Consider the following 26,458-nt stretch of genomic DNA (forward strand, 5'->3'; position numbering starts at 1 on the left):
CTATAAAATCCTGGGCAAGTTGCTTAACCTGTTTCACCAGGCTAATCTCTAAGGCCATAAATAGTTGCTGATCTGTACTTATAGAAGGAATTTCTTTATATATCTGAAATACATGTGTGTGTGTGTGTGTGTCTGTCTGTCTGTCTTGGGGATAAGGCACATATAACTATATATGTAGGTGTGAAAAGACTATTCTCTAAATTACACAGAAGATATTCTTAAAAAGTTTAAAGAAATTTGAGAAAGCAGTAACTTAAAAATTTGTTGACAGTACTGAATGATTCTTCTTTAACAACTGGCAATTCCTTAATACTCACCAGTCATTGAAATTGTTTCTTCTTCTGACAAATACATGCATCACCTACAAATCCTCAAGCTGTCATTCACAGAGGTTACCATGGAAAGTCTGAAGATGAATGTCAACGAATCCAGTGATTGTCAACATTCATTAAACATCTGGCATTCACTCTAACAGGTAGATTCAAAAAGCAAGATGGGCTCCATGATATAAGAATCTGCCCCTCCCCATGAACTACTAAGATTTTAAATTACTTCTTCTATCATTTTCTTGAGAAATTTTTTCTATACTACATTTTAAGATGGATTTTTTTTCTTTATAAACACAATGTGGACTGCCAAAATTAAGTACCATATTAAAAACTTGCTGATGAATATGTATATATATATATGTAGATGTAATAATATATTGATGAAAAGTTTTATAACAATTAAGTGAAAGTTGAATTTCAAATACTATAATATGTCTGAATTTATAGAAAATAATCCCACTCTACAAAGGATGGAAACAATGAATGGAGGGGAGAAGGAAAGGTAGAAGGAGGGTAAGTGGGAGTGAGGAAAGTAAGAGGAAGGGAGTCTAGAAGGGAGGAAGGTAGAGAGGGAGAGAGAAATGAAAAGAGAAAGAAGGACAAAGAGAAAAGGAAGGGAGGGAGGGAGAAAGGGAGGAAAGAAGGAAGGAAGGAAGGAAGGAAGGAAGGAAGGAAGGAAGGAAGGAAGGAAGGAAGGAAGGAAGGAAGGAAGGAAGGAAGGAAGGAAGGAGGAAGGGAGGGAGATATAGAGGAAAGGAAGGAGGGAAAGGGAAAGGAAGGAGGGACAAGGAGAGAGGGAGGGAGAGGGAGAGGGGAAAAGAAAGGGAGAAGAAGAAGGAGAGGGATAGGGGGAGGGAGAGGGAGAAAAGATACTGTTGGAAACTTGTAAATAAATATCAAAAATCCACCAAAGTTCAAAGGGAACCTAAGTAAACCAAAATGAGTTTTGTGTCTTTTAAAAATATATTTTTAATCTTATTCCATCAGAAATTTAAAATGAGATATGAATTATAATGAAGGATGGCAGTAAAAAGGTGTTTAATGAATCCCATTATGTTATGGAGTAATCTATTTAATTCAAAACTAGAAAATAATATAATTAAGTCACTTAAAATCATAATGCTGCAATTTTGTACACAATATAGAAATGACATGTATAATCAGAATGAACATGTTATAAATGCCACATGTCAAAGCAAGTTAGGTGGTTCAAGGGCTTGAAAAGGAAAGCAGATTTAGGAGGTAAGTGCAGACCTGTATTATTATTTCATTTCAGAAAAAAAGGAGAAAAAGTAAGTGACAAACAAGGCCTAAGATCTCTGGATAAGATTCATAATACAAACGTCTCAATCTTTAGAATACTTTTCCATCCATATTGGATTACATGTCACTATGACAAGGAGTTGGGTTCAGGTCTCTGACATATATTAGCTATGTGATCCCTAGGCAGTGAATAAACATCTCAGTAATCCAAACAACTCTCACTAATTTTAGAGAAGGAACCCCTTCCACTGTTGTGGTTTACAGTCTGTCTATAAATTTTAGTTCTATTGGATTTTATACTATATGTTATCAAATAGAATATTTTACAGAGCATTAAATTTTTTGTAGCATTAAACTTAATCTAGGAATAGACTGGGAAAGCCAGCACTTTGGGAGCACCTTCAGTTTACTTTTAAACAGGTTCTGATTTAAGCATAATGGCAGGAAATCAAGTATCAATATGTAAATTTCAGTCATCTAGAAATATTAAAATACATCATCAAAACTTTATTTAAAAATATAAGCCCACCTCTAATAACTCTGAGTCTCCAGGGTCTTGACATAGCCACCATGTCAACTTATCCCTTTTCAGATAGTATCTTTTCCACATTGAAATGTAAACTCCTTGAGGGCAAATAATTGACTTTTTTTGGCTTGAATTTGTATCCTAATGACTCAGAACAGTGCTTGGCACACAGTAAGTACTTAATAATGCTTGTTGACTAACTCCTTGTTCCGTTTTAATACATAAAATATGTCAAATAAATTTTGGTAGCATTCATCTAAACTCTCTGGGAGTGCCTGAGTTTATGTCATAGTGAAGGATATAGTCTCTCAGAAGAGAAATTGTGTACTGCAAAATACACATTAGACTGGGGAAACTGGCTTATGATCTGATTAGTAGACGGCTTAATAGCCAATATTCAAAAGGGAAAAAAAAATCTATCTGGGAAAAGCTGTCCTTTTATGGCAAAGCCTTATCCACATAGTCTCTTTATACTGCTATGATGTGCTTTTATGTGAAAACCAAATTATGATGTCCCAAGCCTAAGAGAATATTTTAGAAAGCATTGTGATGCCCTGGGGGGAAAGTACAGCAAGAGTGATTATGCTGAAGCATAGAACCTGTTCATAGAGTCCAGAAGGGAGTAACCAAGAGGAAACAGCTGTTCATTGACTGACTGCACATGCTCAGGGACTTCAGGCCTGGCTCTAAGATGGCAGCAGCCACCAGCAGATCATTCTTCAAGTAAATTTGCAAGAAGTTGTATTATGTAATGGAAGCCATGCAGGTGGGAGGTGCAGACCACCTGAAAGAAAACACTTTCTCACCCCTTGAAGGTAAATTCATTGCATGAAGATCCAGGAGGTGGACGTTAGGCTGTTCACTGTGCTGATCAAGAGGGGTTGGATAGGGGTGGTCATCTTCATATCAGGAAGAAGGTGATAAAAGTCAGAAGACCAAGCTCTTTAAAATGATCAAATTTCTTACCTCTAAATATATTTCCATTTAAGTATAAATTATATCACTTTTTTTTTAAAAGCATTAAGTTTTATTGGCAAGGAAACTGAAAAATAACTTTGACATTGGACAGAAGATACTTGCTAATTCCCTTCCAAGTTCCATCATTACCACATTTTAATCAAATATCACAATCATTATAAAAACTTCCATTTGTATTATATTTAAATTTGCAAAGCACATATTCACTGGCATTGTCTTATTTAAAAGTATATTACATAAATTCTCATAAACAATCACGTCTCATAAACAATCAGTGTTTTTAAAGGGTGCTCTAGGGATTCCTGTGGATCACTAATACTCTTTTAGGGAGTCCATGAGGTGAAATCTATTTTCATATCAATACTAAAACATTTTCATTTTTATATGGTAAATACCAATAGACACTGAGATAGTTAGCTAGATACAAATAACTTGATATAAACAAAAATTCCTTGAGGTGCTCAATAATTTTTAAGAAGGTAAAGGGGCTGTGACACCAAAAAGTTGAGAATTGCTATTCTAAATAATTCAGGCAAAACAGTAATCATTAAAAAATGACTTAAAATTCATATTTTCTGATGATCAATATTGAAGAACCATCTCAGTCAAAGGTAGTTATTATAAATAGCTAGGAACTCAAAGTTTACATCAAACACTCCCTTTTATATAATCTACATTTCAACAAAACTATTCTAAAGCTGTTCTCCATTTTCACATGCTTAATATAAACTCTCTAGTTCTACTAGATAAGATCCTTCAAGATGTTACCTTTTCCATGAAGCCTTCCCTGATGCTATTCATGAAAATTAGTATTCCTTTCCTTTTGAATTTTCCTACATTATTGTATGTCTTTTTTTTCTTTGATAGCTATGAGCTATGCCTTGTATTGTGCTTATCTGAGTTATCCCTGCAACAGATTTCAAGGTTGTGTTGCTAGCATTGTATCTTCAGGTTCTAAGACAATGCCTTGCACATTTTGTGCACAATAAATATAAATTGAATTGACTTGAATTGCATTCAGACCATTTGCTTTTAAGGTTAACATTAAAAAATTAAAAAACTATGCAATAGTAATTCACATCACTCTGACATTTCAGGGTCACAAACATACGCATGATTTCCTTTAAAAAAAAAAAAAAGCCTCATTCTGGATATCAGGAAACATCATTAATCTTTTCATTCAAGATTAAGGAATGATCTTAAGTTAAAATACTTCATATTCAAGCTCATATGAGAGATTTATACTGAAAAGGTGATCCTTCTCACCTTCCCAAAAGATGGGTTTGAATCAAGGTGAAAAATTCAATAAGACAACAAACCCTTATTCTCAGATTGTTATAGCTTGTTTTCACATCAAATTAAATGCCTGACAAAATGAATCTCATTTTCTAGATAAGAAAACCCAAGCACACCTCTCATATTAACAAGGTCAGAAGCAAGTGCTGACACTGTTGACAAACTAAAAAAGGGGCTAAAGTGCACAGATGGTTATCCTTCAGAAAAGTGATCATCTTTCAGATAAAACCCATCTATCAGCCAAAGGTCACTGTCTGGTTCTGATATATTGAAGGCTGATCTTTCCTCAGCATGCAAGAATCTGACAAGATGAAACACAAAACTACGTTGAAATTACAACAATAAAATGAATTTAGACATTCCTCTTTTCTTCCATAATGATCCCAACACATCTGTCTGTGAATTCACTGGCACAATTTTAATTCCTCGAAAGGAAGGCATTCAGAATATAAAAGTTCATATTTGAAGCATAGGAGAATAAAAGGGTATTGCTTCTTTTGGGGGGGTAGAAAGAAAGATAGACAATCTATATTTTTGGTGATATTCAGTTATGTAATTCTCAGTTATTACTGGAGGAATTCAGAGGGACATAACACACTAAGCAGTGAATGCTTCCAGAGAATAGGTTAGAATATCCATTTTTATGAGAAAAACCAAGTACCTTTTGTAGTATCTTAGCATTTCATACATATATAAAGATATACATATGTGTATATGTAGATATATAGTATGTGTGTATATATATATATATATATATATATATATATACACAGATATATAATGAACATATATAATGAAATAAGTGTATGTGTGGTTTTTTAAAAAGCAAGACTTTTTTTTTTTGAAAGAATATGCTTTAACATGGTCCTAAAGTTTACATTGGAGGTAGATCAGGTTCTAAAGTCAACGAGACAGGGGAAAATCCAAAAATCCCTATACTATTGTCACTATTATCCTCTCTCCATAGTAGGTTACTAAAACGAACAGTCTCTATAATAAAGGATCATACTAGGCAAGGGAAATTATCAAGTCAGACCTGTAACTTTGGAGACAGAATCTGTTGCAGCTCTAAATTTATGATCCTCTTTTCCCGTTCTCTTCTCCTTTCTCTCCTTCCTTACCACTATCTTCCCCTCCTTTCCTCTACTTTCTACCTTCACCTTCTCTTCTCCTTTTCTCCCTTTTCTTTTTTCTCTTTCTTTTCTCCTTCCTCCCTTCACCCTCTTTTCTTTTCTCCCTATCCTGTTTATCTTCTTTTTCTCTCTTCTTCCTTATTTTTCTCTCTCCTCTTCCATTCCTTCTATTTCTCTTTCCATTCTCTCTCCCTCCTCATCTCCCTTTCCCCCTATTTCCTCTCTTAATTCTCTTTCTTCCTCCAACTCTCTTCCCCTTCCCCATTTTCCCTCTCTTTTCTAACAATCCTTTCCCTCTCTTGTAATGTGATTCTTCTCAAATTTAAATAGTTATCTTCCATCCCAGATATCATGGCATCTCTCTTTAGGCTGGAATGGATCTTAGGGAAAAGAAGCTATATAATAATCCTAAAATGATATACCTGATAAATCATGAAGCTCTTTATTCCACTTGAGGTATTAAAAAAACAAGGGTCTCCAGAAGCATTGATGAATTCATAAACAAGAAGCTAATAAGCATTGAATGATGATGATAACAAACTCAGCACTAGGGATGCAGAGATGAAATATAATATAGTACATGCCCTTTCAATCTAGTAAAGAGAGAAGACAACTATAATGCAAATTAAATGTACCAAGTGTAGAGGGAAATCGGACAAATAGCTAATACTAGCTAATATTTATATCAAACTTTAAGGTTTTCAAAGCTCTTTACAAATGTTATTTCATGATCACTTCAAAATCTGGGGACCAGGAAGATTTCAAAAAGGTATCACCTGATTTTAATGGCTGAAAACATGGGGAATTCAATTAATGTACTGTGTTGGGAATGCACCAAAGAACGAAGCTAAAAGTGAGCAGAAAGATATGAGGGAAAGATGAGCAGTTCAGGATGGCTCCAATATTATCTGTGACATGAGACTGTCTCATGCTGTGAAGGAGGGTCTAAGGTGTTTGTATTTTAGTTAGCAGTGAAGAGACTGCAAGGGAATAACACTATCAGAATTGTGTTTAGGCTGTTTATCTTTAGAACATTGTCATTGTACACTTTGTTCTCAGGATTCTTTTCACTTTGCTCTGCATCACATACCTGAGTTTTATAAAGATTACTCTATCAGGGATTTGGAGGATGAATGGGAAAATGAAAAGTTTGGAGTGAAGGATAATTAGTTCATAACAGCTAAGTTAATAGATAAGGAGGGCTTAAACCAGAATGTTATCAGTGGAGATAGAAAGAAGGAGTAAATATGGGAGATGGAGGAAAGGTAGACTAGAGATGACATATTGGAGGGTGAAGGAGAAGGAAAGTCAAATCCTGGGCAACTGAATGATTGTGTAAAGAATGTAACAATGAAAGAAAAGTCATTTTTTCTTAAGGACTAAATGTGTTCCAAGCCCTGTTTTAAGCCCTGATATCACAAATACAAAAAGTAAGATAATTCCTGCCCTTAATAAGCATATGTACTAATGGAGGGAGACAACAATAAAAGGGGATGTGGCCAGGAAGGGAGAGGGGTTTACTATGGGAAGTTCTAATGATTTTGATGATAATAATAATGATGATGATAATACTTATATACTACTTCAAAGGTGATAAAGCATTTCAAATACACTATTTCATTTGATAAAGAGGATGAGGCAGGTTTCAAGGAGAAAATGAATTCATAAACAATAGTATATGTTGAGCCTAAGTTGTCAGAATTAGAGGTTGCTATTAGAAATAGATAGATCTCTGGTCCTGGAGTCAGGATGATGAGTTCAAATCTGAAATCAGACACTTTCTAACTGTGCGGCTCTGGGTAAGTCAATTAACCTTTCTTTGCCTCGGTTATCTCAGTTATAAATGGGGATAATAATATTCTTTATTTTTCTGGGTTATTGTGAGGATCACATAAGATAATATTTATAAAGTATTTAGCACAGTGCCTGATATATAAGACACTTAATAAACACGTATTCCTTTTCTCTGGTAGAACACACAAGTTGTCCACCCTGATAAGATATAAATTCCTTGAGAGCAGAATTTCAATTTTTTTTTTGGTTTCTCCCAGTGCCCACCACAATGTCTAGTACATTCTTGGTGCTTAATAAATGTTTGTTGATTGATTTCATCATGTATTTTGAGTTTAAGGCATTAGAAATCACCCTACAAACCCTTTCATTTTGTAGATGAGGTAACAGGAGTTTAGAGTTATATAAATAATAAATAACAGAACCATGTTTAGAACCATCTTCTTTGTCTTTCCAAATACAGCCATACCTCTAAGTCTAGAAGAGAGTGAGTAAGAATTCATAAGAATTCAATTCATGACCAAAGATAAATATTTGAGAGTAATCAACACAGAGATAATAATTGGAGAAATTGAGAATGGCCAAAAGAAGAAAATAGTTGAGGGCAGAGCATTGGAAGATTCCTACTCTCAGAGAGGAGGAACAGAAGGAAGAATCAGAGGCGATAAGGACTGATCAGAATGGCAGGCAATAGAGACAGAGAAACATCATAGAATCCAAGAAAATAAAGAATATGAAGGAGAGGTGATCAACAGTATCAGGAGAGATGGCAATAATGTGTAAGCATTTCTTTTGGAGTCCTATTAGGAATATAAAAATGAATAAAATCTGATGAGTATACCAAGAGAAAAAAGGTCTGTAATTTATCAATCAGAAAGTTGCTGCAGGTATTTCTCATAGGATTACAATTCATTCTTTGAATCAATTGGGGCAATTTACTACATCCATTTTGCCTGTAATCTTCAGTCCTATCCCCATCCCCAACTCAATTTGTCTGCTACAATGTCAAATCCACTGTGGTTCTTGCCATACTTTGGTGTACATTCCCATCACATCTATCAAAAGAGAACAAAGAGAAATTATGAAAGCATGCATATATAGGCATGTCAGCTTCATAGTCATCTGGAATTTTTATTTTTAAAGCTAGTTTAAGTTTTTTTTTATTTTTATGCTCATAACTTATGCTGGTTTTCTTTCTTTCTTTCTTTCTTTCCTCCTTCCTTTCTTCCTTCCTTCCTTTCTTTTTTTTTTTTTTTAACAAATAGTTGGCAAGTAAAAACAGCATCTAATTCTCTCTCAATAAAAAGTATTATAAAAAGACTGTCTAGGGGTCTGATATTTGAACCCAGTACATCAAAGTTCTCTGATGAAAACTAGGTGCATACATAATGAAGAAGTCCATTGTAAACTGTTTGGAAGTGTATTATTTAAAGTCTTAGTAGCAAATTGAAACTCACTTCCTGAAATCTCAGTAGTACCCTATTAAGTACACTTAGGAACACATTTGTAAGGTATTGACTACACATTACTTTGGACTGCATACTCCCTTTCTTTAAAACACACACACACATACACACACACACACACACACACACATACAAACACCCTAGTATTAAATTAGGGCTCTGATATAAAAATAGATTCCACACTAACCAAAGGCTGACCTGCTACTCCTTGTGAATATTTGCCAAAAAGAAAGAGCAAAGAAACAAGATGGTGGTTTTTAAGAAACAAAAATGAAATACATTGTCTAATATGTAATATATCAAATTCTTTATTCAAATGAAATTGCCCAGGTAAGATTGGCAGATTGTAGAAAAAATCAGATTTAAAAGAGGAAAACCAATTAAGAGCTAGTTACATAATACCTTAAAATTTGCAAAATACCTGAACTTCCTCTCCACTTTCCCCCTTCCAACAATTAATTTAAAAATCAGTTCCCAAAAGATTGAAAGATAGTGGGAGAACCCATTTTTTCAAAGCAGTCAACATGTCATTTTGCTACTTCATTTTTCTAATCCTTTTTTATATTGCTTTTTACACAAAGATACTCTAAATTTTTATGTCAATAGTTGTGAATAATTGTGACAACTGAACTTATGAATTTCTCATTAATTCATCAATACCATCATGCCAAAGATATAGGATCAAGTGATCAAAAGCTAACGAAAATCTGGTGAAACCTATTTTCAAGTATGTGGGAAAACATGCCTAATTCACATATAAGCAAGCCATGTAACTATGGAAAATATAAGCATAAAAAACTGAGTATGGCTACATATCACATCCTAAAAGCTTTAAGTGTAGCTTTAATTTCAAAGATATCTTAGATCTTCAATTTTTTTCAAATTAATTATGATTTGATTTCTTCTAGCTTCTTTCTTTACAAAAGCATGTAACAAAAATAAAAAGTATTTTTAAATTTAAAAAATAATCATTTGTTATATAACAAATTTAATTATTGTTCTTTTGTGATTGGTGCCATCTAATACTATATTCAGATCTATGATCTACCAGTTCTCCTTTCTTAGTTGCCAGTTTGAAGTCTTCCTTTCCACTCTAATTCCTTATATCTGGAAAGCACATTCTCATATTGGCCACGTTTAAAAATGTGTCTCAGTATGCCTAGTTTGTCACTTCTTGGTCAGAGGAAAATATTTATATCAACTCTATAGCAAAAAATTGGAAACTGAAGGTTTCCCTTTAATTGGGAGATGGATAAAAATCCTAGTATATAAACATACTGTCTCTCATGCTCTAAGAAAAGCCTGGAAAAACCTCTATGAACTAATACTGAATGAAGTGAGCAAAACCAGGAGAACATTGTACATAGTAACAGTAAGATTATGTGCTGATCAGCTATTATATACTTAGCTCTTCTCAGCAATATAGTGATCCAAGAAAATTTGAGAGACTTGGGATAGAAAATGCCATTCACATCCAGAGACAATACCTGGAGACTGAATATGGATTAAAGCACACTGTTTTCACGTTGTTTTTGGTTTGCTTTTTTTTTTTCTTGTGGTTTTCCCCTTTTGTTCTGATTTTTCTGACATGACAAATATGGAAATAACATTTAAAATGATTAAACTTGCATAACCCATACTAGATTGTTTGCTGTCTTGGGGAGAGGGGAGAGAAGGGAAAAAATTGGAACTTACAAAATTGGAATCTTACAAAAATGAATGTTGAAAACTATCTTTACATATAATTGGAAAAATAATAGAAAAATATTGAAATTTTTAAAAATTATTAAGCTGTAAGAAATGATGAAGTACACCATTTCAGAGAAAATGAAGAAGGTTGATATGAAGTGATGCAGAGTGAAATGAATGAAGTAGTTAAATAGAACAATTTATATTACTATAAAGATACATTTTCAATGAAATTTCCTTTTTTCTTTTTGTAACTAGTCAATAAAATTGGTTTTGTGACTTGTTGATAAGTCTCTAGGCATATGACCACATGTATGTATATCATGTAAGTTCCCTAAGACTCAGATTTATCATTTCTAAAATATAAATTACCAGTAAATACTTCATGTAAACTTCAATGTGCTATATTAAGATTATATATTATTATTACTGTAATATGGTTATGATGAGGATCAAATGAGATATTCTACATGAGGCATTCTGTAAAGCTTAAAAGATTACATAAATATTTTCTATCATTATTATCACCATTGTTGTCATCACCCTCACCATAACTGTTTTATTGTTTCTCCTTTGTGGTTGATTCCAATAAAGTCTAACACCAGATGCAAGTTGATGTCACTAGTTGATGTCTTTGCTTAGCATCAGCTAAAATACTTGTGATATCATCATTTGTGTCTAAATCATTTACCTATTTTGACCTTAACTTTGTATATAATGTGAAATGTTTGTTTTATGCCTAGTTTCTGCCAAAATGATCTTCATTCCCCAGCAATTTTGCTCAAATGGTGAATTCTTGACCCCAAGGCTTAGGTCTTCGGGTTTGTCAAACACTCAGTTACTACAGCCAGTTACTACTGTGTATTATGTACTTAATATATTTCACTAATCTACCATTCTATTTCTTAGCCAGTACCAGATTGTTTTCATGATTATCCCTTTGAAATGTAGTTTGAAATCTGGTACTTCTAGGCCACCTTCCTTCACGTTGTTTTTTCACTGATTCCCTTGATATTCTTGACCTTTTGTTCTTCCAAATAAATTTTATTTGTCTTGGCAAGTAGACTCCCAAGTATTTTATACTGTCTGCAGTTCTTTTTTAAAATAATATTTTATTTCCCCCCCCCAATTACCTGTAAAAACAATTTTTAATGTTTGGGTTTTTTTTTTAAGTTTTAAAGTCCAAATTCTATCTTTCCTTCCCCTTCCCACTTTACAGTTATTTTAAATATATTTTTTTTCTATCCTTCCTGCCATGGTTTTATTTTTTTTCTTCTCAAGTAGGTCCTTACTGCTTCCCAGCAATTAGCTTATAATTTCCAAATTGACTTTTAATCATACTCTCTCCCATTATGACGAATAAAAACTTTTTCCTCCTTTCTCAAATCATTGGCACCCTACTACATCCTTCCTCTCTTTCAGGAGAGGGAGAAATGAGATGGCGTTTTGTCTAACAAATTCTGCCTTTGATCTTATCTCTTTCCATCTCCTCTAATATCTCTCCCTTCATCCATTCTTTCTTTTCCTAATTTCTAACTTTTCTTCATCCAGGGACTTTGTTCTTACTGCATATGAATATATACAGACCTCCCCAAACCTTGAAAATCTTAATTTGACCCCATTATACTTTCAAATTATCATAATTTATGTCTCTTTTCCCCCAGACTTCAAGAAAAAGCTATCTTCTTTAACCATCTTATATTTAATTCCCTGACATTTACTTTTCTCTCTCTGCCTCCCTCCCTCTCTCTCTGTATGTGCATGTATATACGCACACACACACACACACACACACACACACACACATTTTATATTACTATAGATAGCTTTGATTTCTTCTTTTAAAAAGTGCTGTTTATATCCTTTGACCATTTATCAAATGACTTTTTTTCCCCTGAGGCAATTGGAGTTAAGTGACTTGCCAAGGGTCATACAGCTAGGAAATGTTAAGTGTCTGAGGCCGGATTTGAACTCCTGACTGACTTCAGGGCTGGAGCTTTATCCACTGAGCTACCTAGCTGCCCCATGACTCTTATTTTTTATAAATTTTAACTCAGTTTTGTATAAATTTAAGAAATGAGGTCTTTATCAGAGAGATTGACTGTAAATTTTTTTCTCAATTTTCTGCTTTCCTTCCAATTTTAATTTGCACATGTGTTTATGTCTTTGTATTTTTAAACTATCTATTTACAGGTATCTATCTTTGAGGGTATGTTTGTGCATATGTATATCTATATGCATATATATCTCCATTTATCTTATCTATCAATCTAAAAAGGAATTGTATCATTCTTCATATATGCATCCATAGTACCTAGTAGTTTGGTACACAGTAGATGCTACATTTTTTGATACACATGTTTTGGATTAATTGCTTCTTTAAGGAAACATCCTAATTTTATTGATCAGCATGGGGATGGTACCAAGATGGCAGAGAAAAACCAAGACACTGCCTCAACTCTCCCTAGTGTCCCTCAGAACCAATGCTAGATCAAGCTTCTAAACAGATTTTGGAGTGTCAGGATCCACAAATGTTGGGAGTGAGATAATTTACCAGTTTAAAGTATCTTGGAAAGACTTCAGGAAAGGTCTGTCTCACTTGGGCAGAAAGAAATGTGGCCAAGTGGAAGCACAGCTGGAGGAATCTAGCAGAAGACTCATAGCCAAAGTACAGCAACATTGGCTACTCTGTCCTACCTCAGAGGGCCAATGGCTCAGCAGGTCAGCTATAAGACCTTCAATGCAACTACAAAAGGCAAACTGTGAGGCCCCAAATCACAGCATAACAAGTGAGACTAGAACAGGATAATCCAGTACAGTGAGAAAGTCTGCAGCATTACCAGCCCACATCCTAATCCTAGCTCAGCACTGTCAGTGAGAAGACCCTATCATCCCCCTGTTAAAAATTTTTTAAAAAAAAATCTTGGAACAAATTTCCCTATGTCCTAGGAGCAGAGTTCAATTTTTAAAATGAGCAAAAAAAGCTCTGACCATAGAAAGCTACCATGGTGACAGATCAGAATACAAACCCAGAAGAGGACAGCAATGGGAAAAATGCCTAATTTGCTCTCAAGCTCAAAAGGCTCTCTTGGAAGAGCTCAAAAAGGATTTTAAAAGTCAAATAAGAGAGGGAGAAGAAAAATGGGGAAAAGAAATGAGTTATGCAGGAGAATTATGGAAGTTTGGGGAGGGGAAGCCAACAGCTTAGAAAAGAAAGCACAGAAATCGACTGAAGAATACAACTCCTAAGGAAATAAATTTGGCAAAATGGGACAAAATATACTGAAGAAAGCATCTCTTAAAAAGTAGGACAAATAAAAATTCGACAAATAGAAAAAGAAAACAACTCCATAAAAGATAGGCTTGGAAAAATTGAGGAAAAAAATCCACTGAACAAAACAACTCCTAAAAAGAACAATTGGCCAAATGCAAAAGGAGGGTAAAAAAAAAAAAAAAAAAAAAAAAAAAAAAAAAAAAAAAAAAAAAAAAAAAAAAAAAAAAACTAACAGACGAAAATAATTCATTAAAAATTGGAATTGGACAAATGGAAGTGAATGACTCAATGAGTCAACCAAAATTTAAAAAAATAAAAAAATAAAAGAAAATGTAAAATATTTCATTGGAAAAACAATTGACCTTGAAAACTGATTGAGGAGAGATAATTTAAGAATTATTGGACTACCTGAAAGCCATGATCAAAAAAAAAAAAAGCCTCAATAATATCTTTTAAGAAATCATCAAGAAAAATTGCCTTGATATCCTTAGAACCAGAGGAGAAAATAGTCATTGAAAGAATCTAAATTCCAGAATTATCAGGTCAAAGAGAAAATCTACTGCAAGAAAGAAACAGTTCAAATATCAAAGAGTCACAATCTGGAATATTCAGAACCTACCAGCTTCCATAATAAAGGAAAGGAGGGCTTGGAATGTGATATTCCAAAGGCAATGGAGCCTGATCTATAACCAAGAATCAACTACCTTGCAAAATTGAGCAGGGGGAAGGTTGGACATTCAATTCAATAAGGAATTTTCAATCATTTCTGTTGAAAAGACAAGAGCTGAACAAAAAAATTGATCTTCAAGAGAAGCTTAAAAAGGTAAACAGGAAAAAAAAAACTATGTTTTTTTAAAAAGATTAAACTGCTTACATCTCCACATGGGAAGATGATATGTGTAATCTTGAGTATTATATCTTTGTTGGGGTAATTAGAAGGGTATATACATAAACAAAGGGTGTGGCTATAAGTTGACTAATGTGATCATATAAAAAAAGAAATTAAGGAATAGAAAATGAATTGTACTGGGAGAAGAAGAAAGGGGAGGTTAAATGGGGTAAATTATATCAAATGAGAGACCTATTCCAATAGAGGGAAAAAAGGGAGAGAGATGAGCATAGTTCATTTTTTAGCAAGTCCATTGCAGATTTAATTACAGAATCACAGATCTTAGAATTTGAAGAATCCTAAAGGAATCAGAAGTCAGACAAGGTGTCATTATTTCCATTTTAGAACTAAGATAATTGAGACTCAGAGAGATAGAGTAACTTGTGGAGAACCAGACCTTGGGCCTCCTGTGGGATTCTTCCCATTTCACTATATTGCCTTTCAAAACTTAATATAAATGTTGAGAAAAGAACCAAATGGATAGAGTACTTATTCTTTTTTAAGACCTGGTCAAAAAACAACCAGGCTATCATCACAGAACTACATCTGAAATAGTTCTCAGAAGCCATTTATTCCCAACTCCTCATTTTACAGTTGAGGAAACTAAGACCTAATTGAATCAAAATTTGAAATCAAGTCCTCCTTGGCTCTTTTCAACAATAAGGTGAATTAGACAAACTCCAGGGGACTTGTAATGGAGAGAGCCACCTGCATCCAGAGAGAAGACTGTGGGGACTGAATGTGAATCACCTTTTTTGTTATTGTTTGCTTACTTTTTTCTTTCTCATTTTTTCCTTTTTGATCTGATTTTTCTTGTGCAACATAATGAATGTGGAAATATATATTGAAAAACTGAACATATTGGATTGCTTATTGTCTGAAGAAGGGGGATCTTGGTGAAGGGAGGAAGAAAAACTTGTAACAAAGGGTTTTTTTTTTTTTGGCAAGGATTAATGTTGAAAACTAGCTTTGCATGTATTTTGAAAATGAAAAGCTGTTATTTAAAAAAGAAAGAAAGAATGATCTTCTGAATCAAGACCCAAATTAAAATGCTGTTTTAAGCACTTACTAGCTGTATGACTTTCTCACCTCACATGTTTCAATCTTAGTCCTTCGTCTGTAAAATGGAGACAATAACATACCTATCTCACAAGGGTCGTTGTGAGTAGCAAATGAGATAATAAATGTAGAGAATTTTACAAACTTTAATGTATTTTTGGGAATTATTATTCCTCTGTTTTAGCAGACTATCAGATGTGGGTTGCTAAATGTTATTTAGGAAATGATCAAACTTTGAAAAGGAACTACCACTAAACTCATAAAGGAAATGGCAGTTTCTTTTGTAAAGGGCTGGGTGTTTTTATTTATGCACATCAAATTCTGTTCCTACCTTGATTGCAGGTTTTCCCTGAGTATCCAGGATGACATCTGCATTTGTTCGGTCCTATACATTCACCATGCTTGCATCTGGGTTGACATACAGCTGTGAAAAAAGGAATGGACATGTATTATTAGGTCAATTAGTACAAGAAACACTATATCTGTAAGCATCAACACTAATGTACTATTTCAATAACAGAAAGAAAAGCAGGACACATCATCAAATAGATAAAAAATATACAAAAATGGTGGAAGAATGACTAAAATTTTTTAATTTTAATTTATTTTATTTTAATTTCATGAATTAATGGTACTTAATCCTTAAAATATTTCAGTTTAGCATCATACCAGATCATACATATTTATTTAATTAAAGATTCGACTCGATCTGGAATTTTTATTAAGTTTAGGGACATATTTATATTTAAATGTACAATATATACCTAAACATTGGTAGGTATGGACATAATAAAAAAAACTTTGTATTATCCTTTAATAATAATATTAATAATGACTAACATTTACAATCTAGCACTTTAAAGTTTGCTTTACCCAAATTATATCATTTGATCTTTATCACTATCCACAATCTCATTACTCAAAGCACATCTAAAGTTTCTTCAACTATAAACCTCTAATTAGGTATATTCAGAAGTTTGAAATTATATTTGTAAATTAAATTCTCTCTTTAATGAAAACTGTGCTAATAGACAATATTTTATATTTTGTCTACATTTGTGGGTCTTCTCTGTACTCTGGTCCTCTAGAAGTGGGCATAATCTATACTAACTCTTTCCAGCATTGTAGAACCCCAAGACTTTGGGCCACCCAGCTGTAATCTTTGAGATAGCAGGCTCCCTTTTGTCGTTCAATGAAATCTTTCAGTAGAGTTTTGTAGAGGTAGTAAAAGAAGTAAAAGTGGCTCTTGAGAAAGCAATGATGGGGTCAGATGAAACAATGAATAGAATGCCAGCCCTGGAGTCAGGAAGACCTGAGTTCAAGGCACTAGACCCTATTTGCCTCAATTTCCTCATTTGTAAAATGAGCTGAAGAATGAAATGGCAAACCCCTGGGTCATGAAAAGTCAGACATGACTGAGTAACAATAAGCAAGAAGGGGAGGGCAGGAGCTTCCGCTGGACTTTTGGTTTGTTGTCCATAAAAAGGCATTTAGTTAAATAGAAGAAAACACAACTGTGAAGGCTCTTCACCTCTAGGTGCCTTCCCATTCCTCCCTCACCCCCACCTGTATAAAAATCAGATAGGACTCCTTGAGGTATGTGCCAATAGAGAATGACCCTCTATTTCAAGAGGTAATAATAGTATAGTGGGAAATAGCATTGGCCCCAAAAGTTAGGAAATATGGGCTCATATCCCAGTGAGGACACTTACTACCTGTTTGACCTTGATCAAGGCATTTCACATTGTTATTCCTCCATCTATTCAGCTACAAAATGAAGGGGCTGAATTAAATGACTTCTAAGGAAACTAGCAAAGTAATTGGTCATTTGTCCTCCAGACTTGTCATTAAATTTCTGATTATTACATTAAGGTGTCCTGAAGGATTTCAGTGATTAAAAAAAAAAAAAAGGATTCCCATAGATAATAGGGTTTTCCAGATTCTCCTGTGTTAAAGATTTGGCATGCTGCCAAACTTTCTGAATGAGATTCATAAACCATAAAAGAGTTTGGCCTAATTATCCACAAAGGAAAAACTTTAGTGGTTGAAGAATGCTTAAGAATTTTGAATTATTATATATAGTTTGGAAAGACATTGAGTTCACATACATACATGAGTGTACTATATACATGCATATATACATATATACATGTGAGTATATGTGTGCGTATATATGTACATCCACATTTAATACATATATACATGTATATACATATATACATGCATATATACATATATACATGTATATATACATGTGTGTATATGTACATGTATAAGTACAAGTGCATATGTATATGTGTTACATATACATATCCCTCGCTAGGACAAAATAAACAAAGCAAATAAATAATGAAGTGGGCCCAGAAATGAAGAAAAAAGGAAATACAGGATGGACTATTTGGGGAAAATAATTGCTCAGTGATTTTAATGACTTGAAACTTATCTCTTAAATAGAAACCCATCATTTAACTTCCATATTTTTCCTATAATACTATATATTTATAAGTTGTAAAATAACAGAGGTCCTAGTGAGCTAAAGTTGCAGGTTTCCCAAAATACAATAAAAAGGGACATGGAAAACACTGCAAGATATAGTATTATTACCAACAAAGAGGTTACATAAGTGAAGTCATACAATGTTTGTTACAAAAAGAAGGAAGGTTGGGCATGTATCAGAATGAAGGGAATCAAGAATAGATGGTCTCTATGTTCCTTTGCTATTCACATATTGGTTTTATGAGACAATATGGTAAGGGCCACACACATATACAAAAATATAACAGGCTATAATGTGCACCCTGGAGAAAACACCATTGCTATGAGATCACAGATTGATAGAAGTAATAACATAAAAGATGATTGTAAATTAAGGAACAATGATTTCACACAACTCAAGGAAAAGTGTTTTTTCACATGTAGTTGTCCCCTTTTGAAATCTCATCTTTTTTATGTTATTTCATTGTTAAGAACCTATAATGGTTCCCCATGCTATATTAGATTACTGGCAGCTACAATAAAAGACCACAGGCCCTGGAATCACATCTACTAACAATCAAGAGAATAAGGCCTGCATATAAAAATATCATCTCCAACAAAATTATTCATAATATTGAATGAGAAAAAATGGACATTCAACAAGATTTTCAGGACTTTCTATCAACCAAACCTGAACTCAATAGAATATTTAAACACATAAGAGCCAATTATCAAAGATCAAGTTCAACGAACTTTCTAAAAATAGTAATGAGGTGCAGATGATGAATAGACACAAAGGCATTAGAGGGGGAAGAGGGCTTGTAGTTGTGAAAACCTGCTAACATCAGGAATGGGTTAAATAAGCAACACTACTTATGTACCATGAAGGGTATAACATCCTCCAAAATCTGGAAAGAAATAAGAGGGAAGGGATGGGTAGATGGGGAAGCAAAGCATGAGGTAAGTAGATAAGGATCCATGGATAGAATTAGCAGAGATAGGAAAGGTATGTGTGTATGTATATGGGGGGGGAAGCATGTGCACATGTGTGTATATGTGTATGCACATATCTATATATGTATACATAAAAAAAATCCTTGCTTAACCATAGCCTGCTTAAGGGAGGAGGGGGGGATTAAAAGAGAAAAAAAGAAAGTGTCTGTGAATTTATTATGGAAATGAGTTTGTGTTTTAAATGTCCTGCTTCAGAAAAGAATTCTGAGTTTTTAATATCCACTCTTCCCTAGATGCCTATATTGTGCCAAGCATTGTAAAGCAAAAATAGTACCTGCACTCACAATCTAATAGGGGCTAGTAATAATATGCATTTTGATATGAGTGAATTTTTCATCTTTTTAAAGGTATTAGTCAGCATTGATGATCAGGTAAAATAATGTTTTCTGTAGTTATATAGCAATATTTTGAATACTTTCAAAGCATCAGTCTTATGTTGTAAAGTTGTTCGTTGTGTTGAACCAAAAATCTACTTTTCTTTATTCCCTTACCTATTTTCTCTTTCCAAATATTCCTTCCATTTCTATTTCAAAAAGATACAATTTTCATCTCAGAATACCTGGTTTTTCAGGTAATATAAAAGAGTAAATAGTATCATGGATAGTGCCTTGGAAGCAAAGGAGGTTCAGATATGAAGTCCACATCAGACTTTTGCAAGTTATGTGATCTTGGGCAACTTATATAACTTATGATCTCGTTCCTTATTTATGAAGTGAGAGACTTTCAGTTCACATCTAAGATCCTATGATATTTTATAAAGAATTTAATTAAGGGAACTGTGAATACATCCAGCCATTCTGGAGAGCAATTTGGAACTATGCTCAAAAAGTTATCAAACTGTGCATACCCTTTGACCCAGCAGGGCTATTACTGGGCTTATGTCCCAAAGAAATCTTAAAGAAGGGAAAGGGACCTGTATGTGCAAGAATGTTTGTGCCAAGTCTCTTTATAGTGGCCAGAAACTGGAAACTGAGTGGATGCCCATCAACTAGAGAATGGCTGAATACATTGTGGTATATGAATATTATGGAATATTATTGTTTGGTAAGAAATGACCAGCAGGATGATTTCAGAAAGGCCTGGAGAGACTTATATGAACTGATACTGAGTGAAATGAGCAGGACCAGGAGATCATCAACAACAATACTATATGATGATCAATTCTGATGGATGTGGCCCTCTTCAACAATGAGATGAACCAAATCAGTTCCATCAGTAATGAACTGAACCAGCTACACCCAGGGCAAGAACTCTGGGCGATGACTATGAACCACTACATAGAATTCCTAGTCCCTCTATTTTTGTCCACCTGCATTTTTTATTTCCTTCACAGGCTAACTGTACACTATTTCAAAGTCCGACTCTTTTTATGGAGCAAAATAACTGTTTGGACATGTATGCTTATATTGTATTTAACTTATACTTTAACATATTTAACATGTATTGGTCAACCTGCCATCTGGGGGAAGGGATGGGGGGAAGGAGGGAAAAAGTTGGAACAGAAGGATTTGCAACTGTCAATGGTGAAAAATTACCTATGCATATATCTTGTAAATAAAAAGTTATAATAAAAAAAGAAGAATTTAATTAAGTTGGATATATGAGCTAACAAAGGACTCAGAATATGGCTTGAAATGTGGTAGGTATTTGATGCATTTTTGTGGAACTGAATTAAATAGCAGGATGAGGGGCAGGAAGGGAGCAAACATTAATTAAGGCCTACTATGTGCTAAGTATTGTGCTAAGCACTTTACAAATATTACCTCATTTGATCCTCATCTCATAGGTGCTTTTAATATGCCCATTATATATTTGAGGTTGTTCATCCTTCATTTTTGAGGACTGATGATATTATGCGGTGATATCTTGACTCATGTGTGAATTGGATTTAAGGAGACAATTGCATAAAGTTATCAGCCTCGCTCTATTCCAGAATCATTGATATCCAATGGCAAGACAAAAGTCAGAGTGCAATGGATTACGTTGGCATCTTTAATCCCTAAGCAAACTCTAAATGCTCCACAGTACTTGCTTCCGCCAATTTCATGGCCATTGGATCAAATTTTTCTCATCTGCCCCTTCTGTCCATTTGAGGAAAGCAAAGCAGACTTTAAGCAAGTTGCCCAGTCACATAGCTAGTGTCTGAGGCAAATTTAAAGTTAAGTCTTCTTGACTCAAGACCCAATACTCTATACATTGAATCACTTAACTACTTTTATATAACAAATTAACCTATATAGTGTTTTAAGGTTTACAAAAGGTTTCTTCACAATAATCCTCTGATGTACATAGTTTACGTACTATTATTCCCACGTTATAGATAAGCTATAAAAAGTCAGACTTGCCCAAAAGCACACAGGTGGACTTGGAATACAAACACAGGAAGTTAGGAGTAAGCTGAAGACAAAAATGAATATTTGGGATGCTTTGCCATCTTACATAGTTAGATAGCAGAGAATTTCTGAACAACCCGCTACAAAGAGCTTGAAGGAATTGCTATTTGAAGTTGCTCCAGTGTCAACTCCTGGTTTAGGAGGCAACAACAACATAAAATGGGTATAGAAGCCAAGTGATTCACCAAAAAAGAGGCAAAGCAAAAAGATGGTGTATATGTGTGTGGCACAGAATCTGCTTCCTTCCTGCTTCTGAGGATCAAAACAAAATCTATAAAGTACTTTGAACTCCACAGCAATGGGTGTGGTATAAATTAGAGGTATTATGATTATTAAATCATCTGGCATTTGTAACACCTACAAGAAAATACATGCTTCTCTTAAGACTGATGAAAAATGATTCTTAGACTCCTCATAAATTCCCACCTTATTACCACCTATTCTGCTGTATTGGGATCTCTCTCTTCTTTCAGTGAGAATTCATCCATCAAACAATGGGGATTCTGAATACTGGGAGTTCAGTAACTACTACTTTTGACAGCACCAGAAACCAAGAAAAATCCTATTTGACATTCAAAGTCCCTCATAACCTTGCTCCCACCTATTTTCCAGTCATCTTATACTCTATTCCTCAAATTCAATACAGTGAAACTGTTATTCCATAAATCTTGTTATTCCATAAATAAGACACTTCATCTCTCACCTAGCATTTTCTCTGACTATGTACCCTTTTCTTAAAATAACCTCTCTCTTCAATTCTGCCAACTGACTTCCCTGGCTTCCTTCCAATTCAAACTAAAATTCCAATTTTTACAAGAAGCTTTCTCCTACTACTCTTAATTCTAACACCTTTGCTTTCAACTATTTTTTACTTATTATGCCTGTGCATACCCACTTATATTTACTTTGTATATATGTGTTTGCATGTCTTCTCCTTCACACTTAGATTTTAACCTCTTTCAGGACAAAAACTGTCTCTTGTTTCTTTTTTTTGTATCCCCCACACTTAGCACAATGTCTGGTACATAGTAGATGCTTGATAAAAATCTATTAATTGATTAAGTGAAAAGAATCATAATAGAATCTTCAAATGTAGATGTTCCAGCCATATGTGATGGCAAATTCTCTCTGCTTTTGAAGAATCCAACATTACTAAATTGTTTGAACTCAAGAGTTTTGAGCTATAGTAAAGCTAACGTAACTCAGGTGTTTGCATTAAATCTAGTACCAATATGATGGGGCTCTCGAAGTTGGAGAAGGCTTCCTATGAAAGGGGGCAAGCTAGCTTAGATTGAAAACAGAGTGGGTCAAATTCTTGCTAATTGCAGTGCAATGGGGCCTGTGAGTGATCATTATATATGCAGTCTCTATATAATAGGAAAACTCAGTCTCAAAAAAGAAAAGAAAAAATACATATTCCATTAAAAATATAGTTTAATGTTTCATAACAGCATGAAGGTAATCTGGATTCTCAAAGGTTCTAACAAGACTGTTCCTTGTTAACCCAACTCTGTAAATTCCAAGATGTGCCACGAGATGATAAATTTCTTTTGGATCCATTTTTCATAATTGTCCATTAAGGGATGGAAGAACTTCGATGGGTAAAGGAAAACATCTGTTTTATATTATATTATATGAATGAATTCACAGAACTTGGGGGGAGGAATATCAATGCTACTCTAATACCTAGTTTGTAACAGCAAAGGATGTGAGCAATGCAGAACTGACCTGGAAATTTTGGAGCAATATTCCCCACCCCTGATTATAACATATGTGTTAGCAGTGGGTTCATCATAAAATCATACTGGGTATTTGGTACTCCACCCTAGAGAGACTGACAAAAAATTAAGTGGCTATGCCAATTAAATATTTATCTACTTGGGTAGATTCCCAAGTATTCCCTGCCTGCCCCAAAGACAGGGTTTTGATTGTTGTTTTGATAGTTTTTTTTTTTTTAAACAGGGAGGCTGAACAACTGAATAACACACAAGTAATCTGCTCCTTTCTACATGTCATTTTCATCAACTTCTAGACCAAGACATTTTTTAAAACTGGAAAAAGTCATAAATGGCTTAGGAAAAAATATGAATGCCACTTTTAAATTTGATAATAGTTAAGTTAAAATATTTTCAAGTGAATCTGATTCCAAATGTTTTATTCCTGTTTAAAAAAAAAAACAAATAACACATCCAAGTTCATATAACTATGATACTGAGAGTTAGGCCATATTTTCTATTGCTAATTTAATGTCCTAATTTCTTACATCCTCCACTAGAGTCATCTAGAAGTGCCTTATCATGGCAAACAGGTAACTCCAAGCTATTAAAAGTTATTTCAAAAGATGGAACAACCTATGCTTGCTATGAAGTCCCAATGGCTTTGTATATCTGTCTTGCTTGCCTTGCAAATCTCATAGAGGCTTTTTATGGAAGAACAGGTAATGACTTTTCTTGCCTACAGCAAACTCATCATGACTGTCAGAGACTAAGCTGAAGAGCTGCAGTCTTTGGTCATGGAAGAAATGCTCACAACCACTGGAATGTCTCATTTTTTTGAACTACTGGAGAGTTCTTAATATTAACTTAGAAAAATTTAAATCTATATAACAATTCTGAAACATTACATTCATGACCTAATTATCCTGTGAGCCAAAATTCGAATGTATTGGAAAAATAAAACCATTCTGAGATGTCAAAGAAACAAGGAAAAGGAGAACACAGTATTATTTATTCTTTGTAACTTGAGAAGAATCTACTTAATGCAAATAAGATCATCTTTGGAGTACTAGGAATCATTTATTTATTTTTATACATCTACATAATACTGTAGGTATGTTTGTTATGTTAGGTTTAAAGCCACAGAAAACCAAAACAAAGAATCCTGTTCTAGAGGGTTGTATATAATTTAGAAGCATAAATGGCAGAGATATTGCAAGGACAATGGGCAAAAAAAGAATGAAGAAAATAACTCCATATCAATAAACAAGAAAGGGAGAACCAAATCTTCACTTGACTGAATTGTATTCTTGCAAAAAGACGATTCAAAATCCCATCTTCAGATCAAAACACTGCCTTCAACTACAGTAATTCAAAATACACAAAACTCTGCAAGGTATATGGTTCTATAGTGTATCATGTGCAGTTTAAGAACTTATATCATACGCCTCTTTTGTTAGCTTACAATCTTTGAATCAACAAAGAGTTAAAAGGTACCTTTTGGTGTAGGTGTTTCTGTATCACACACATATAAAAATACCAAATAACTCAATTTCAGCATGTCTTATGGCCCAGGAAAAAATATTGCTGCTACCCCATCTCCACATCTCCATTCAATTATATTTCTTCCCCCATCATTTTCTTCCTCCTAAAAAAAGTCTATCTGCCTGGGAATTGGTGAAGAGAAGAAAAGTAAGGAAACATGCTTTTTTGTTTATTTGTTTTTTCTTTCAAGTCTTTATATCTTTTCCTCTGTATTTTCTATCAAGATAGAAGTCAATTTCATGGAAATGCTTTGCAGAACTTCACATGTGTTTCTTAATTGTGGGGGCGGGGATAAGGGAAAGTACCTAGAACTCAAAAATCTTAAAAATAAATGTGAAAAAATTTGTTTTAAATGTAATTGAGGAAAGATATTATATAAATAAAATTAAATTTTAAAAGGGCAGAAAAGTATCAAGTAAGAATTCTAGAAATTCTGACACAGAATCATAGAATTTTAGAGCTGATAGGGACTTTAGATGTCATGTCTGAATCCTTCATTTTATGATTGAAGGAACTAAGGCAAAGAGGTAAAATGACTTCTGTGAAATTCTTCAATATGTCTCAAAGTGATCATTTTGTGTACAGCATCGCTTCTGGTTCAAGGATAACAAGAAGAGTTCTACTGCCTGCAATTTTCTATCTTTAACTTTCAGAAAAATCTTTGGGATATTCAAAGTTCCTTCTTTTTTGGTTTTTATTTTTCACATAAATGCATGGTAAATTTGTTCAAGAGATAGGTAGCAATAGTGGCACAGGTTAAGCAAAAAGAATGTTAAAAAAATTCTTCATCTCAGGGAGTATACCTTAAAAGAGCATTTCTTAAACATGCTTTTTACTAAGCTTCTAGAATATAAAACTGTGGTGTGGAAGGAGGGGGGAAGCCTAATAGTATGTGATGTTTCTTTTAAAATACATGTGGAAATTATATATGCCCTAGAGATAAGCAGAAAGAGAATGGTCATCATTTTCAGACTAGTGTAAAAAGAATATCAGCATGATGTTTTAAAGATGCATTGGTTTGAATTTAAATACAAATTCCAATGTATGTTATAGGGATTTTTTTCCTAGAGATAAAATAGCTAGATAATTTGCATATCAAAAGTTATATTAGACATCAATATATTTTTGTATAATGCCCATTTTAATATAGATTTGCATATATGCACACACAGTCATGGCTAGGTAACTTATTTTCATTACCTAAATGGGTCTGAGACACTCTTAGTAGAGAATCAGACCCTTGAATATGATATCCCTTAACCTTGTTCCAAAACTATTTTGCATGGAACTGGGTCCCAAAAGCAGATTTCCAACTATGGCAAATCAACAAAATACAATCAACTAAGGAATTCAAAGGAAAAAATACTAAGACATTAGACCCAGTAGTGCCTTGAATAGTGTTCTCTCCTTTTTTCCCCCTCTTCCACCAAAAGCAACTTTGAAAAGGCTCTCATTACAAATAGTGTGCATGGATCATTTGAAAGCAAAAGGAAAGTGGGCATCAGAAAAACAACCAGGATGCTACTTTGAAATGTAAGTCAGTCAAAGTTAGGAGAAAAGCAGCTAAAAGGAGTATGGAATTATTAAGTTAATTATTTGCATCAGGAGACTCAAATATGGGCA

The 26,458-nt window shown here is 33.9% G+C and overlaps 1 protein-coding gene across 4 annotated transcripts in view; it reads right to left on the bottom strand.

Moving 5' to 3' along the window:
• The window catches only part of NPNT (nephronectin), a 111,996-nt gene that overhangs the window by 45,808 nt on the left and 39,730 nt on the right, over nt 1-26,458 (bottom strand). For 2 of the 4 annotated variants that reach the window (XM_031943178.1, XM_031943177.1), the window contains 2 exons: nt 16,025-16,117; nt 2,925-3,017 (listed from right to left, as the gene is read on the bottom strand). In XM_031943178.1, the coding sequence (XP_031799038.1) occupies nt 2,925-3,017; nt 16,025-16,117 (186 nt within the window). The remainder of the gene's footprint in view (nt 1-2,924; nt 3,018-16,024; nt 16,118-26,458) is intronic. The other 2 variants (XM_031943180.1, XM_031943179.1) reach the window with 1 other exon arrangement.

This window comes from Sarcophilus harrisii, chromosome 6 (assembly GCF_902635505.1).
Source record: "Sarcophilus harrisii chromosome 6, mSarHar1.11, whole genome shotgun sequence".
NCBI classification, from domain to species: Eukaryota; Metazoa; Chordata; class Mammalia; order Dasyuromorphia; family Dasyuridae; genus Sarcophilus; species Sarcophilus harrisii.